This window comes from Meles meles, chromosome 12 (genome assembly GCF_922984935.1).
Source record: "Meles meles chromosome 12, mMelMel3.1 paternal haplotype, whole genome shotgun sequence".
Classification (NCBI taxonomy): domain Eukaryota; kingdom Metazoa; phylum Chordata; class Mammalia; order Carnivora; family Mustelidae; genus Meles; species Meles meles.
In genome coordinates this window covers 28,700,784-28,716,479 of record NC_060077.1, presented here as the reverse complement: position 1 = coordinate 28,716,479, position 15,696 = coordinate 28,700,784, and the positions used below count along the sequence as shown (strand labels likewise).

The 15,696-nt window shown below is 43.0% G+C and overlaps 1 protein-coding gene and 3 gene segments (V, D, J or C); all 4 read right to left on the bottom strand.

Moving 5' to 3' along the window:
• Positions 1–1,945, bottom strand: part of LOC123954074 — a 610,667-nt gene extending 608,722 nt beyond the window's left edge. Inside the window, 2 exon segments of the V gene segment in view lie at positions 1,422–1,718; positions 1,835–1,945. Of these exon segments, the coding sequence occupies positions 1,422–1,718; positions 1,835–1,880 (343 nt within the window).
• LOC123954077 (immunoglobulin lambda-1 light chain-like) overlaps positions 1–15,696 on the bottom strand; it is a 1,184,917-nt gene that overhangs the window by 615,864 nt on the left and 553,357 nt on the right. The window lies entirely within an intron of this gene.
• LOC123954073 overlaps positions 1–15,696 on the bottom strand; it is a 721,845-nt gene that overhangs the window by 603,523 nt on the left and 102,626 nt on the right.
• LOC123954078 overlaps positions 1–15,696 on the bottom strand; it is a 652,309-nt gene that overhangs the window by 619,879 nt on the left and 16,734 nt on the right.

Below are 15,696 nucleotides of genomic sequence, written 5' to 3'. Positions count from 1 at the left end.
CTTCGTATGCACATGAAGATACCTGTTATAAGATCCTATTAGTGCCATCCCAGTCTGGAAGCTCTCTTATACCAGATAACACAGAGACTAACCAGAGAGGGGCATCTCTATCTCCTTCAGGTTTTATCCACAAGGACACACATCCATAAACAGGTACAGTCTTTGTAAAGCCTTCTGCAAAGATGAGGGACTAACTCAAGTCTTTATTCTGTTCTTCAGAAGTGGATATCCTTCTCACTGTGATGTGACCCGGTAACTTAAGGGTCAATGTGTGGCACATTTCCAAACCAAATGATTAACACAAGAAGGGACTGACCATTTAATGGGGAAGAAACGAGGCAACTGGAAAGAGATTGGGAAAATTAACTAAAGGAGAGAACATAATGAGAGAGACTGAGTTCTCAGGAAAGTTGACCATGCATCCTGATTTGGCCCAGAGTGAGGGCATGGACAAGATGTGGTAGTTTCACAACTAAAACATGGAAAATTCTGGCAAACTGAGAAAAATTGCTTATTGAAACAGGTTTCCTATTGTATACCTCTGGATCTGTTAAGGATAGAGAATCCTTAGACATATTATGTGTATGTATTTAGTGATTTGTAATAACTGGGATTCTAGGTAGAACTTGGGCATGCTCTTAATGAAAATCAGATAAAATGGGCTTCCCTGGGGAGTGCAGACAAGCCTTCTCTTCCCCAGTAGAAAACGGAATCATGTTGGAAAGAATCCGCCTTGTCAGGGAGACAGAGCTAAATCCAGGATAGGGACTCATAGGTTGGAGGGGAGGGGAGGTTCTACAAAACATAGATTCTCAACTCCAAATTTCCCTGCTCAGCTTCCTTGGATATGGGGTCAAAGATGAAGGGCCACTGGAAAAACAACATCTTCCTTTTGGGCTTATGCCTTCGTTAGATCTTCAGCTTTTCATTGAGTTGCTGTTTTCTCAAACACTGATATGCAGAACAATAATCCACCAAGGAAGATGATGTTGACAATATGGCAGACACTGAGTTGAGTAAAACAATGTCATTTCTGGATAAATGATTCCAGGTGAGAGTCTGTCATTTAAATTAAAGATGTCCCTGAGAACAATGAAAAATATGCAGAACACAGGTGTCTTTGTCTCTCTCTTCCTGATTTTGAAGAATTGAATGAAAATACCTTGGCCACATAGCAAGGAACAAAGAGAGACTTTCATTTCCCCAGGCAATTTACCAGTAAGCTTGTTTCATTTCACTACATTGCAGGATAGAGAGGATCTCAGAAAGAACTCTATACTCAAGGCCATATTGCATGAAAGCCCCTCTGCACATGATTAGGTTTGAGGAAGCATCTTCAGAGCAAGCAGGGAGCCTGTGAGTACAAGGAAGGTTTTGGTCTTACTTCCCCCATGAACTTGGACCACTGTGATAAGTGCTACCACTTCTATATGAAGCACAGTAATAATCAGCCTCATCTTCAGCCCGGAGCCCAGAGATGGTCAGCGAGGCTGTACTGCCAGATTTGGAGCCAGAGAAGCGATCAGGGATTCCTGATGGCCGAGAACTTACATAATAAATCAGAAGTTTGGGGGATGTGCCTGGGAGCTGTTGATACCAGGAGACACCATTATACTTCCCAATGTCATTGCTGGTTCCAGCACAAGAGATGGTAACTGTCTGTTCCAAAGCTCCAGACACTGAAGATGGCTGAGTCAGGGAGGACTGGGCCAGAGATCCTGAAAAAAGAAAGAACACAATATAGTGAGTTTAGTGCTAGGTACCCAGGTGAGTCTGAGGAGGAGACAAAGGATGAGCTCCTATTTCCCTATGCTCCCTTTCCTGGATGACTCACCTATGTCCTGAGTGAAGAAGGTGAGGAGGATCAGAGGCCAGGCCATGACCAAGATGTCCCTAGAGCACTGCCTTCTGAGACCTCAAGCCTGGGTCTGGCTTCCCTATAACTCTCTCATCCCCTCCCTGCCTCAGAAGAGGGAAGGGCCTCCATGCAAATGTGCTTTCTGACCTGCCTCTCTTCACCCACTCTCTCCTGAAACTCTAGTCTAGATACTTCTGCATGCCTGGGCAATAGAGCTTAGCTATCTTGATACTAGAAATGTCACATGCATTTTCTGAATCATGAGAGATGGCGCTCATGACAGACCCCAGGAATTCAAGCCAGGACTGTAATATCATTACCTTCCACTGAGGAAGTCTTGGTGTGGATGTGGAGGATCCCAGGTCCACTTTGCTGTGTGGGGGAGGGTAAAAAGAGCTCTCCAAGTTAGCTCAGATTTCTCCTCTTCCCAGGAGTACAAGCAGAGCTGGGGTCTCATTCTCCCTCAATTCCTTCTTGGTACCCTACAGTTACCTGGTTCACAAGCGTCACTATCCTACCCTGCAGTGGTTTCAGGTTAGAAGATGTTTACTGAAACTTCCATGAAAAGACTATTGGAAGACTACAGATCATAGACTGCCCTTCCCACCATGTTCCACTTACAGTGGCTCCAGAAGCTGGTATTGGAATTGCATACAGGATAGGAGAACAACAAAAACTGCTTTTCCCCCAATTCAATCTCTCTCTGCCCCCTAGTGGCCTTACAGGATAAATGCTTAGTGCCAGGGAAGGCAGCTGTGAGAGAGCTGGAAACTCATGCTCTGCTCCTCCTCCTGCCCTCCCTCCAAACCCTCCCATCTCAGTCCCAGCCCCCCTGGGCCCTTTTGGTGCAATTCAAGAGCCCACACTTCCTCCACAACAAAATATGTTACCTGAAAACCGAGTGGCCCAGAAATACCCTTCAGAATCACCTTGCTCATACCAGGATGGCCATGTCACAGGGATAGAGTTTATGAGTTGGATGTAGCTCAGAGCTGAGGAAACAACACAAATAAAATAAATTCAGTTACAGTTGGTTCAACTATGACAAAAGAAGGGCTTTGAGGAAATGACTGAATTGTGCCAATGATTAGAAAACAAGAATAACACAAGAATGAGAGAGTTTAGTAGGGTAGAGGAATACATCATTGAAATCAAGAGAAAGGATTCCAGGGTCTGAGCCTCTAGGAGAAGGGGACAGGAGTCAAGATTGTCCTCAGGGGCCCAGCTCTTAGAACTTCTCTCCAGGGCAAGTCTGTGTGGCCACAGGGGACACACGATGCTCTCTGTCTGTCTCTTAGTGCACACTTTGTGATCTGACCTCACAGCTGTGTGCTTTCCAAAGGCAAGGTCTCCTCATCCACAGAGAGATGCTTGTGTGTTTTTCTAGGAGGAGGTGAATTTGTAGAAAAACTGATCAGGTCTGATAGATTGACCCAGGACATGACAGGTGATTACAAACCATTCTCAACAACATTTCCCTGGTTGAGAGCATGGGATGAGCAGCGTGGTGGCCACTTGGTGGGACAAAGGAAAAGGGTTTGGGGGGAAATAATCACTTGGTATTTGAGGTTATGGTTTGTGTGTTTTAAACATTTAACTCTTGAATTATTTAGACATTTGTTTAGGTAAATGTGTCTATTTTTTGGATGATAATAACACGGAGGCTACATGATGACCTTGTCTGAAATCAGTCATTAAAGCTGCTGAAACTAGATTTGTAGCCCATAATTTTGGATCCCTGTCTTTGGGGATCATAGCAGGAGGCCTTCTCTAAAGAGTCCAGGTATCCAGATGCTTTCTGCAAGAAACCAACCACTGGTCTTCATGAGGATCTGCATTGTATCTGTTCCATCTTCTGCAAGTTCTAGAAGCACCCTCAGGGTCCCCTATAATAGAGGAGTAAGGGTTTCATATGTAATTCTGTTGGAATGTTGTGCTCACACAAATACATAAGACAGAGCAATAATAAGCGTGGCTGCCACAAAAGGAGGCAAATTAACACTGGTACACATTATAATGAATGAATAATAAAGCTAAAGCATGTCAAAATTTTAAAATAAATCTATACCCAGGCTCTTTTCTTCTAGGACATTTTAAACATAGAGATTCCATAAACAATAGCACATTAAAAGAGACAGAAAGAAAGAGAAAATATCCAGACAACATGTATGGCATCTGACCCTCCAAAATCAATGGAGAGATGAATGGTTACTCACTCACATGCAAATTCCCTTCCCAGTGATAATAAAATATTCCCTAGGATAATAAAAGCATAGGTGGGATACTGGTATTAAGAACTTCTAAAACATTTGAGGTTGTTCTACCAAAGGAATTTATTTTTGAAAAAAAAAAAGATTTTATAATATGTATAGTTTAACTGTTTGAAAAGACACAACATTCCTACATGTTGAAACACAACACACAAGACCGAAGGGCTAAGGGAGCTCCACAAATCTCATACTTCAGTGATCCTGTTCACTTGACAGGTATTTTGTGGTTTTCCTGATAATTATCCCTATTATGAAAATAGCGACTAATTCTTCAGCAGGAAATTTTGGTCCCATCCCAAAGCAAACACTATTGAAGTGGCAGTGGGGCCTTGTGAATACTTTGTAAAGATCTCATTGATGCTACGACAGTCAGGGAGCATGTATTACACCAGAGGCCCTGGAATACAACAAGACAGTGATCCCTCAGGCAACTTGCTTGTATCCACGAAGACACATAGCCTACAGCAGGTGCTGTCTCTGATCAGCCTCTCATAGACAGGGCTGCACCCTCTGGTCTCTATTCTGTTCTCAGAAGCATAGACTGCCTTCCCACTGTGCTGGGACCCAACTGCTGAGGGGTTCCATATATGACACTGTTCTGGCCTTGAAGATTGAAGCATGAATTTGCTGACCATTACCAGGGAAAGGAATAAGGTAGGTAGTAAAAAGCTATTTGAAAATAATTTATGGTGAGAACATTATAGAAATAATGAGCTCTCAAGAGGGTGACTATTATTCAGGGCTCTTCCAAAACAGAATTAATATGAATTGTGTTTGTGTGTGTGAGTGTGTGTATCTGTATGTGTATGTGTGTGTGTGTGTGTGTGTGTGTATATACTTATCTTTTAAATATATTATGTGTAATATGTACTGATATACAAATATATAACATATTTTGTACATAAATATGCAATGTTTTATATATTTTAATATATACATTATATGAAATCTACATTACATAGAGATACACAAAAAGACACATAAATTTAAAAGTATATTTTTATATATAGGAACTTTAATGTAATTATGAGGATTGGTGTACATGATTATTGAAGAATGGAGATTCATGAGCTGCCCTATGCAAAACCAACAAACATGTGGAAGTCATTGGTGTAATTCACTTTGAGTCCAGAGGCCTGAAAACCTGGGAAGCCAATGATGTGAATTCCAGTCTAAGGGCAGAAGAATGTGAAACATGATTCCATCCCAGACAGAGATGGGACATGGAGGTGATTTCCTCTATCTCTGGCTTTTGTTCCATTCGGGCCCTCATGGATTGGCACATACAGTTTAGGACAGCAGTCTACTGTACTGAACCCATCAATTAAATTATAATCTCAGCTAGGAACACCCTCACAGGCACATCTTGAAATAATGTTTCATGTGGGCACCTCGAGACCCATTCAGGTTGACACAAAACAAGCAACACAGTGATCATCTTTCCTGATTTCCCACCTGGGAATGAGGTTGTTGCAAGGACATAGCACTTCCAATGCCAAAGTGGGCAACTTTTGGCAACATGACTAGAGTTGGGCACCTCCCAGGTCATCTGATGCCTAAGACTAGCTTCATTCCATTGTTCAAACAATTCATGGATCTATTTATAATTTAATAAATTAATTAATTTATTTTTATTAATTAACAATCCGTCACAACTGGAAGTCCAGCTAGACATTGGTTGCACATCAGGGAAAACAAATGCTTTGGCTTTCCTGAGGAAAGAGGGACAAACCAATCAGCTATCTCTTTTTTCTGGAAGAAAAGGAGTTTTCCTAGAAGGAGCCCACACTGACGGAGACACTGATTCTTCATTTCTTTGTTGCTGAATTGAAAAGATGGTAAAAGTCCCATTCTGGGACCAGAGCACAAAGGCAAAGAGGAAGCCAGCATTGTACCAAAGGAAAACACCAGAGGACTGTGGCCTTAGGATCTTATGTTGATCAAGGAGAGGACCTGAGAGAGATCTGAATTCTCAAGAGCATGCTGCATGAAACCACTCTTGCAAAGGGCTTTGGAAGCATCCTTAGGAGAGGGGGAGATCCTGGGAGCAGCACAAGGCAGCTCAGTTCCCCCAAGAACTTGCACCACTGTGGAGAGTGCCACTACCAGCTTATGAAAAACAGAAATACTCATGGTATCCTCAGTCTGGAGCCTAGAGATGGTCAGGGAGGCTGTGTTGCCAGACTTGGAGCCAGAGACGAGTTCAGGGATCCTTGAGAGTTGAGTACTGACATTTTAAATTGGAGCTTTGTGGGCCATATCAGGATACTGGTGGTGCCAGGAGGCATAATTATACCTCCTCCCAGAGTCATTCCTGCTTTCAGCACAAGAGATGGTAACTGTCTGTCCAGAGGCCCAGACACTGAGGGAAACTAGTCATGGGACACTGGTCCCTGGAACCTGAAAGGAGGAAAAATATACTCTTTTTAGGTCAGTGCAGTGTTCTCAGGTGTGTCTGACTAGAGACAGTGAATCGACCCACATGTCCACATGAACGCTACCCTTGAGTCCTCACATGTGCCCTGAGGAAAGAGATTGAGAAGAACGAGAGTCCAGGACATGGTAGAGATGTATCAACATCACTACCTTCTGAGACAGCAGTCCTTGTCCTGGATCACCCATTCCTGTATTATAGCCTCCCTCAGTCTCAAAGGAGGCTTCCATACAAAGTGGTTCTTGCACCTGTCTCTCTCAACCTGCTCTGATCTGATCCCTCATTCTAGATACTTCCACATCCCTGGACAGTAGAGATTAGGTGAAAGACTGAAACAATGTCCATGTATTTTTTGAAGTTCAGGAACTTGATTTTTTATCCTAATTTGTCCAAAAGACAAAGAGCTCCTTATACTCATGGTAATGCTCTGCTGGGCCTTCTGTGTTTCTGCTATACCATGACCATGTGTCTGTGACTATTTGAGGCAATGGCCCTTTGTTTTGTGCCCTCTGCTGGGCTACATCTTCTGAGAATCTCTCTACCATTCGAAAAGAGTCACTGGCCACGCCAGTGGAAACATCTGTTATAAGTTGTTGTTGGTGGGCTCTCACCCAGCTTCAGACTGTCACCATCCCGACTCCTACTTATTTGTGCTGGTGCAGGTGCAACATAAAAAGTCAACAACTTATTTGTAAATTATGTGCATGGAAGAGACAGATGTGCTGAAGTCCCTTGAGTTGTTGTGTGCCTGGCCCCTTAGTGTCTCTGCTAGGACAAGTCTTTGTCTCTGTGATGAACCCACTCTGTGCCCCTGGCAATGCCCTCTGAATGGTGCCCACTTTGCACTATCTCTCTACTGTTAGGAAATTGTTGCTGCCTGCCACAAGCAAACATCTGTTGGCAGGGTAGAAAAAGGGGGTCTCCCTCTGCTGCAGGCATATCACTGACCCCACCCCACTTCTTTGTGCTGAAAGTTCCACAACATCAGATCCCACTAGTGGGTCAGTCATCAACACCCACTCACCACCTGCCCATTAGAAGCTCAGGTGTGCAGGTGTGAGGAAACCACTAAAGAGAACAAGAAGCGCAGTCCAGGAACAACAGCTGTACATCTGTATCTTCTCTTCCTCCTTCTGTCCTTTCATCCTTAAATAAACAGCTTCCCTATCCCATACTCTGATTCTCAACCCGAGAATTGAAGACTGAAAATTATGTTGCCTATGGTAGGTGTTCTATGGAGAGATGAACCTGAGAAGGTAGGTGCAGGTTAGATGAGGTGCATGTCTGTGTCCACAAGACTGGTATTTGTTATAAACCTCATATTGTTCAGTATTCCATTCCATTTTATTTGGAGTTATTTCTTCAGTCACGTGTATGTGTGTGTGTGTGTGTGTGTGTGTGTGAAAGATTAAATTTATCTATCTGAGAGAGAAAGAGAGAGAGGGAGAGAGAGAGCAGGAGCAGGGGGAGGGACAGAGGGAGAAACAGCCTCACTGTGGAGCTGCAGGGCTCTATTCCAGGCTTCCAGCTCTTGACCTAAGATGAAGGCAGAAGCCAAACTGACTGAGCCAGTCAGTTGCCTCTGTGTGTGTTTGTGTGTGTATGACTGTATGTTTGTGTGTCTGTGTCTCTTTGTGTCTGTGTGCGTTTCACTTTCCCTGGCTTTCTCCCTTCTTTTTATTTTTGTTTTTGTTTTTGTGTTTGTGTTTTTAGGCTTTCTCCCTTCTTAAAACATCCACAGGCACAAATAAAGCCGACCTCCTAAAGCTAGAACATTGAAGGCACAGAAACCTTGTGAAAATATGTCTTCCTCCTTCCTTCTTCCAGAAGCTTTATTTTTTTTCTTTTTTCTTTCTTTCTCTCTCTCTTTTTTGTTTTTTTGATTTACCACTTGATTGACTTTTGCGATCCTGTTATATGTAGTTCCAACCCAAGCTTTGAATTTGTAAGACTCAGGTGGAGAACAACCTTTCTTCCTGACAATGAGCACAGGACCTGTCAACATGGTAATGTTATTGTTGCTTTATCTTAAATATCTATTGTACATTATAATTGCCAAACCAGTTATTCTAAAACCTGGACTCCCTTGCAATCCATCTTGCAAGGAAGATGTTTCTGTTTGCTTATCCCATTTGTATCTGCATCTTCTTTTACAATAGTCTCTGTTGTTTGCCCCTAAAATCCTTGATGAATACTGAAAGGGAGTCTTCCAAGTAGATGTGCACATGTTACAGAGGGAGGGCTGCATTAGTACAGAAAAGAAATGTGCAGATAAAATGAAAACAGAGACTGTCCCTACATTCTTTCATAAGGTTATTATGACTAAATGAAACAATGTGGTATATGTTAGACACTATACAAGAAATGTAAATGAAAGACCAAGGAATTAATCTTCACTGGTAGGTATCACACTGGCTGGTGAATCAGGGGGATTTATAGTACATGGGATGCACCCATCTGCCATTAGCAGAACCTTCCTTGTTTTTCCTCCTTAAAGACCCTCTCTGAACTTCTGAAACTGCCCACATGCAGTCTTCCCGGAGAAGGTGACTATTACATGTAAATCAATGTGGCATACAGAGTCATGCATGCAGTAGGCACTGAGTAAGCATCACTGGAAAACCATCATGATTACAGGCCAGCAAAAGGCAGCACCAACTGGACACAGAAAAGAAAAAAAATTAAACTGGACGCCTGATGCAGTTCAGCCATCAGCTTAAGCAGGGAACCTGTTAAGAGGACAACCTGCAGGATGGTGGTGCAAGGAGGTACGGCTATGTTTTGCCACTCCCCTAGTGTGCTAAGATAGCATCCCTGCCTTTGTGCCTGGAATACTCTGCCCCTCCTTGGGGGCATCCAGCTGGGAGTTCCAGCTGCATTCAGGCTCTGGTAAGGATGGGGTTCAGGCTCTGCTCTTAGGCTGCCTGACCACTCACCAAGGGGGAGCACCCAGGTGAGGCTGGGGTTCAGGATCTTCTCTTAGGTACCTGACTACTTACCAATGGGGAGTACTAGGTCTCTCCTTCCCTGGGTGCTATGGACATGCTAGTACCTGCTAGAGTCCTGGAGAACCTAGGACAACTTCAGGTTCCTTCCCCAGGATGGAGGAACCCCAGACCTGGCACCTGGGAGGCAGGGACAGAGGAGGATAATGCTATGCTCCATCCCCGTTTCCTCCTAAGTCTCTTACAGCAGACATGGGGGAGACAGTATCAGATCCTCCCAGCTAGGACCATCAGGGTACTCAGTGGAGCTAAGTCCACTCAGCAGACATGCAAACAAAAGAGGTATTTGAGAGTCAAGGGGGGACATGCTCTGTTACCAACAACCCTTCAAACTCTCCTCCTTCCATCGCCTAGTGACTACCATCCCCCTTGAGTCCCCTCTGGCTAACAGCCTGGGCCTCTCTCCTTCAAAGGAAGAGAACATTTGGCTGAAGCCCTTCTTTGTCGACCCTGCTGGCTTCCAGGGGCTGGATGCTGATGGGAAACCTGGAGAAGCCCAAACCAAGTGATGGGAGCACCTGGGGGACCCTGGAGACCATGACGGCACCCATGGTCTGGGCAGAATGACTTGAATCTCCACAGCAGCCTTGCCCTATTGCCAGACCTGCCCAAGGAGACCTGAGAGGTCTGTCCTGGACCAGCCCCTTCCCTGGGTCTCTAATCTCCTTCCTTGGTGCCAGGACCTGGACATTGTATGCAGCCCATTTGCCTCTGCACGGCCTAGCTCCCATGTCCTGGCCCCTCTCCCGACTTTGCTGCATGAAGGGATACTAGCAGAGGCAGTGGGACCTCCTCTAAAAGCTTTCAAACTCTTTTCCTATTTTCTCCTTTATCTATTTCCTATGGCTCAAACTGACAAATTTCCATGTTAACATCAGCATTATCCCTTTTGGGTTACATTTAAGTTGGAATAAGCAGACACTGCCATTTCTCCCTCTGCATACCACCATAAGCCCTGGGAGCCTGCAAAGGGTAGAAGCGGCCATCCCTAGAAAACTAAACCACAGAGAACAGACTGGGAAATAGGCTGACATTTGTAGTTACATCGAACCCATGGAGAGTTTCCTATCTTTCCTTCAGTGCCCAATGGTCTGGACCTAATACAACAGATGGGAAAAGCACCATCCCTTTTCCCTTATAGGAGGCTCTCAGGGAGAAGCAGCTCTTGGATCATCATCAGACCAAGGTAAACCACATCCATAATCTTTCCCAAACACAGGCCTTCCCAATGCCATGGTGGCCTCCCATTGTGCAACACAAGGACCAGGGAAGACAGCTGAGTGGGATCAGGAAATCTCTCCTGTGTTCCCCTACTCTAGTCTCTTTGCCCTCCCTGTTCAATACCAGGCCCCTGGCTCCTCCAGAGGCATCTCCTTCTCCTTCTCTTGCTTTTCTGAAATAACCCAGCAAGGTGGGTCATCTTTTTTTTTTTTTTCTGTAATTAATATTGCTTAAAGATTTGTACTTCTTTCCCTTGTTTAATTTTTCTTTATTTCTTTAATTTAAATTCAATTAAATAACATATACTGTATTATTAGTTTCAGAGGTAGTGTTTTGTGTTATATCAGTTGCATGTAACATCTAATGTCATTATATTGAGGGCCCTCCTTAATGCCCATCACCCTGTTACCACATCCCATTACCCACTTCCATTCAAGGAAACTTCAGATTTTTTCCTCTGATTATGAGTCTCTTATGGTTTGTTTCTCTCTCTGATTTTGTCTTATTTTATTTTTCCCTCTTTACCTCTCTGATCCTCTGTTTATTTTCATAAACTCCACATAGGAGTTAAATCGAATGATAATTATATTTCCCCAATTGACTCACTTTGCTCAGGCAAATAACTTCTAGTTTCATTCATGTGTTCCAAATAGAAGATTCCATATTCATATTTTTGATGGCTGAGTAATTATATATATATATATATACATATATATATATATATATATATATATAATACACACCACATCTTCTTTGTTTCTTTGTTCATTCATCTGTCTATTGATGGACATCTGGACTCTCTCCATAGTTTGGGTATTGTGGACAGCACTGCTATAAACCCTGGGGTGCAGGTTCCCCTTTGAATCACAGCATTTATATCTTTGGGCTAAATACCTAGTAGTATAATTGCTGGGTCATAGGGTAGGTCTATTTTCTTCTTTTTGAGGAACATCCATACTGTTTTCCAGAGTGGCTGTTCCAGTTTGCATTCTCAACAACAGTTTAAGGGGGCTCCAATTTCTCTGCATCCTTGCCAGCATCTGTTGTTTCCTGACTTGTTAATTATAGCCATTTTGCCTGGTGTTAGGTGGTACCTCATTGTGGTTTTGATTTGTATTTCCTGATGCTGAGTAATGTTGAGCATTTTTTCACATCTGTTGGCCATTAATATGCCCTCTTTTGAGAAATGTCATTTGTGTCTTCTGTCCATTTCTCACTGGATTATTTGTTATTTGGGTGTTGAGTTTGATAAGTTCATTATAGATTTTTTGATATTATCCCTTTATCCGATATGACGTTTGTAAATATGTACTCCCATTCTGTGTGTTGTCTTTAAGTTTTGCGATGGTTTCCTTTGCTGGGCAAAACCATTTTATCTTGATGAAATGCCAATAGTTCATTTTTTGTTTTGTTTCCCTTGCCCTGATCATATCTAGCAAGAAGTTGCTGAAGGCAAGGTCAAAGTGGTTCCTGCCTGGGTTCAAGGAGCGTCATCTTGATTTGTGAAGTCTTTTCATCCACCAAGGCATTTTTGATTTAGCATGTTTTCTGTTAGAGATGCCTTTGGGCAAAGACTCAAATCAAGGCTGACTGGTCCTGGTTAGAATGGAAATAGGAACATCCACTCAGAAATGGACATATTTCTAGACTGTGAATTGTCTGATAAAACTATTTTCATGTCCCTGGTCATACCCCATTATAGATGTTAAAGAACACAAAAGAAGTGATGCCCAGGTAAAAGGTGGGAGGAAATAATTGGTGAACATGAGGTTGTGGAAAAGAAAATCTGTATCAGGAGATGGTGATAACATATTTATTTGAAACCAATGTTCATGTGTGTTTTGAACTTACATGTACTATTTTATTTCAGAATTAATGATGTCTATTTATGAGATAATAAGAAAATGGTAACCCGTTAATAACCTTCTAAATCTATCAGTTAGTTCTCAGCGTCAGTGGTAGTCTTATAGATTATATCATTGACTATAGAGGTCACTATAGAGAGGTTCCTTGGCTACAGTCCAATGCCTAGATTCTTTCCTGTGTGGGAACTGCCTTTTATTCTGATCCACGCTCTGTTAGTACAAGGACCAAATTCAGAACATCATGGTGCAGGGAACACTATTATTTTATTCTTCTGGATTTTTGTGACCACAAAATAAAGCATGATATGCCACCAATGGGAGCAAAGAGGCTATTTTCATGAAATAGGATTAATAATCGATAACCAATAAAGCTAAAGTAAATTAAAATAAAGCAAAAAATAATGCATGCATCCTTATCATTCAGGTTGAATGAAAAAATATGGTTCCATAACTATAGAAAGTAAAAGAAAAAGAATAAAAGAAAGATGAAATATTAAGAACAGATACGATGGAAAATGAATGGCACTTAACACAGAGGAACATACACTGTTAAAATCAGTGTTGGGACCTTAAAGAAACTGAGGAAGAGAACTCAAAATACCAGGCCACATGTCCCTATGGTCCTTCCTGGAGGCTTCATGTGTCCCAGGTGAAGAGGGTAAGGACGATTTGAGTCAGGCCATGGTGGAGACTTCCCAAGAGAATTGTTTTTCTGAGACCTCAACACTGGACCTGGCTCCCCCACACCTCTGTTATCTCCTCCCCTGCCTCAGAAGAGGTAGGGGCCTCCATGCAAATATGCTTCCTGGCCTTTCATCTCCTCACCACCTCTGATCTGACACTTCATTCGAGACACTTCTGCATCTAGAAACTTCTGCAGCAGTACTTTGATGAAGGATTAAAACCATTTGTTATGGATTTTCTAGGACAGGGCTTATGTTATTGTGTAGGAAATGGAGCCAATAGCAATGTCCCTTAGTTCCTTTGTGGGAGTCCCTAAACATTTGATGATTGATCCCAGTATTTACCCTTTGTGCTGACTGAATTGATGGTGGGGACAGTTTCCAGAAGAAATGGGATGAACACAGAGTTAGACTTCTTTCTTCAAAGGCAACAAGACAGAGGTGATGTGGTTCACCACTTACATCCTTGCTCTCCTCCAAGGAGAACAGACACTCATGTTTCTCATCCCCTTTCTTGCAGGACTCTGAGGCTGAGGCCTGAGAATATTTGTTGGCCATTCAAGCTAACAATTTATTGAGTCACAAGAGATTTGGATCATCCCTCACTCATTGTCTCCTTTTCAGGATTCAGGAGAAATTAGTTCCTAGGACTTCATACAGGCCCAGGTAAATCACAGTCAGGATCCTCCTCAAATCCAGGTCCTTGCTGCTCTGGTGGCCACATATTCTGCAATCCACGTCTCAGAGAATGTACTGAAATTTGGGATCCCGGCTCTGCTCCTTCTCCTACCTTCTTCCCCTCCAAGTCAGTACTAGCCCTACAGATCACCCTTTAAACCATCCAACCACCTTTGTCTTTGTCTCCATCTTCCTTACTAAAGGAATAGGTCCTATCCAACACCAGGTGTTTCAGAACCAGGTAGCTTTTTTTTTTTCCATTTTATTTACTTTTTCAGCGTAACAGTATTCATTCTTTTTGCACAACACCCAGTGCTCCATGCAAAACGTGCCCTCCCCATTACCCACCACCTGTTCCCCCAACCTCCCACCCCTGACCCTTCAAAACCCTCAGGTTGTTTTTCAGAGTCCATAGTCTCTTATGGTTCGCCTCCCCTTCCAAATTTTTTTTTTTTAAATAAACATATAATGTATTTTTATCCCCAGGGGTACAGGTCTGTGAATCGCCAGGTTTACACACTTCACAGCACTCACGATAGCACTTACCCTCCCCAATGTCCATAGCCCCCTCCCCCTCTCCCAATCCCACCTCCTCCCAGCAACCCCCAGTTTGTTTTGTGAGATTAAGAGTCATTTATGGTTTGTCTCCCTCCCAATCCCATCTTGTTTCATTTATTCTTCTCCTATCCCCCTACCCCCCCATGATGCTTCTCCATGTCCTCATATCAGGGAGATCATATGATAGTTGTCTTTCTCCGATTGACTTATTTCACTAAGCATGATACGCTCTAGTTCCATCCACGTCGTCGCAAATGGCAAGATTTCATTTCTTTTGATGGCTGCATAGTATTCCATTGTGTATATATACCACATCTTCTTTATCCATTCATCTGTTGATGGACATCTAGGTTCTTTCCATAGTCTGGCTATTGTAGACATTGCTGCTATAAACATTCGGGTACACGTGCCCCTTCGGATCACTATGTTTGTATCTTTAGGGTAAATACCCAGTAGTGCAATTGCTGGGTCATAGGGTAGTTCTATTTTCAACATTTTGAGGAACCTCCATGCTGTTTTCCAGAGTGGTTGCACCAGCTTGCATTCCCACCAACAGTGGAGGAGGGTTCCCCTTTCTCCACATCCTCGCCAGCATCTGTCATTTCCTGACTTGTTAATTTGAGCCATTCTGACTGGTGTGAGGTGATATCTCATTGTGGTTTTGATTTGTATTTCCCTGATGCCGAGTGACATGGAGCACTTTTTCATGTGTCTGTTGGCCATCTGGATGTCTTCTTTGCAGAAATGTCTGTTCATGTCCTCTGCCCATTTCTTGATTGGATTGTTTGTTCTTTGGGTGTTGAGTTTGCTAAGTTCCTTATAGATTTTGGATACTAGCCCTTTATCTGATATGTCGTTTGCAAATATATTCTCCCATTCTGTCAGTTGTCTTTTGGTTTTGTGAACTGTTTCCTTTGCTGTGCAAAAGCTTTTGATCTTGATGAAATCCCAATAGTTCATTTTCGCCCTTGCTTCCCTTGCCTTTGCTGTTGTTCCTAGGAAGATGTTGCTACGGCTGAGGTCGAAGAGGTTGCTGCCTGCATTCTCCTCAAGGATTTGGATGGATTCCTTTCTCACATTGAGGTCCTTCATGCATTTGGAGTCTATTTTCATGTGTGGTGTAA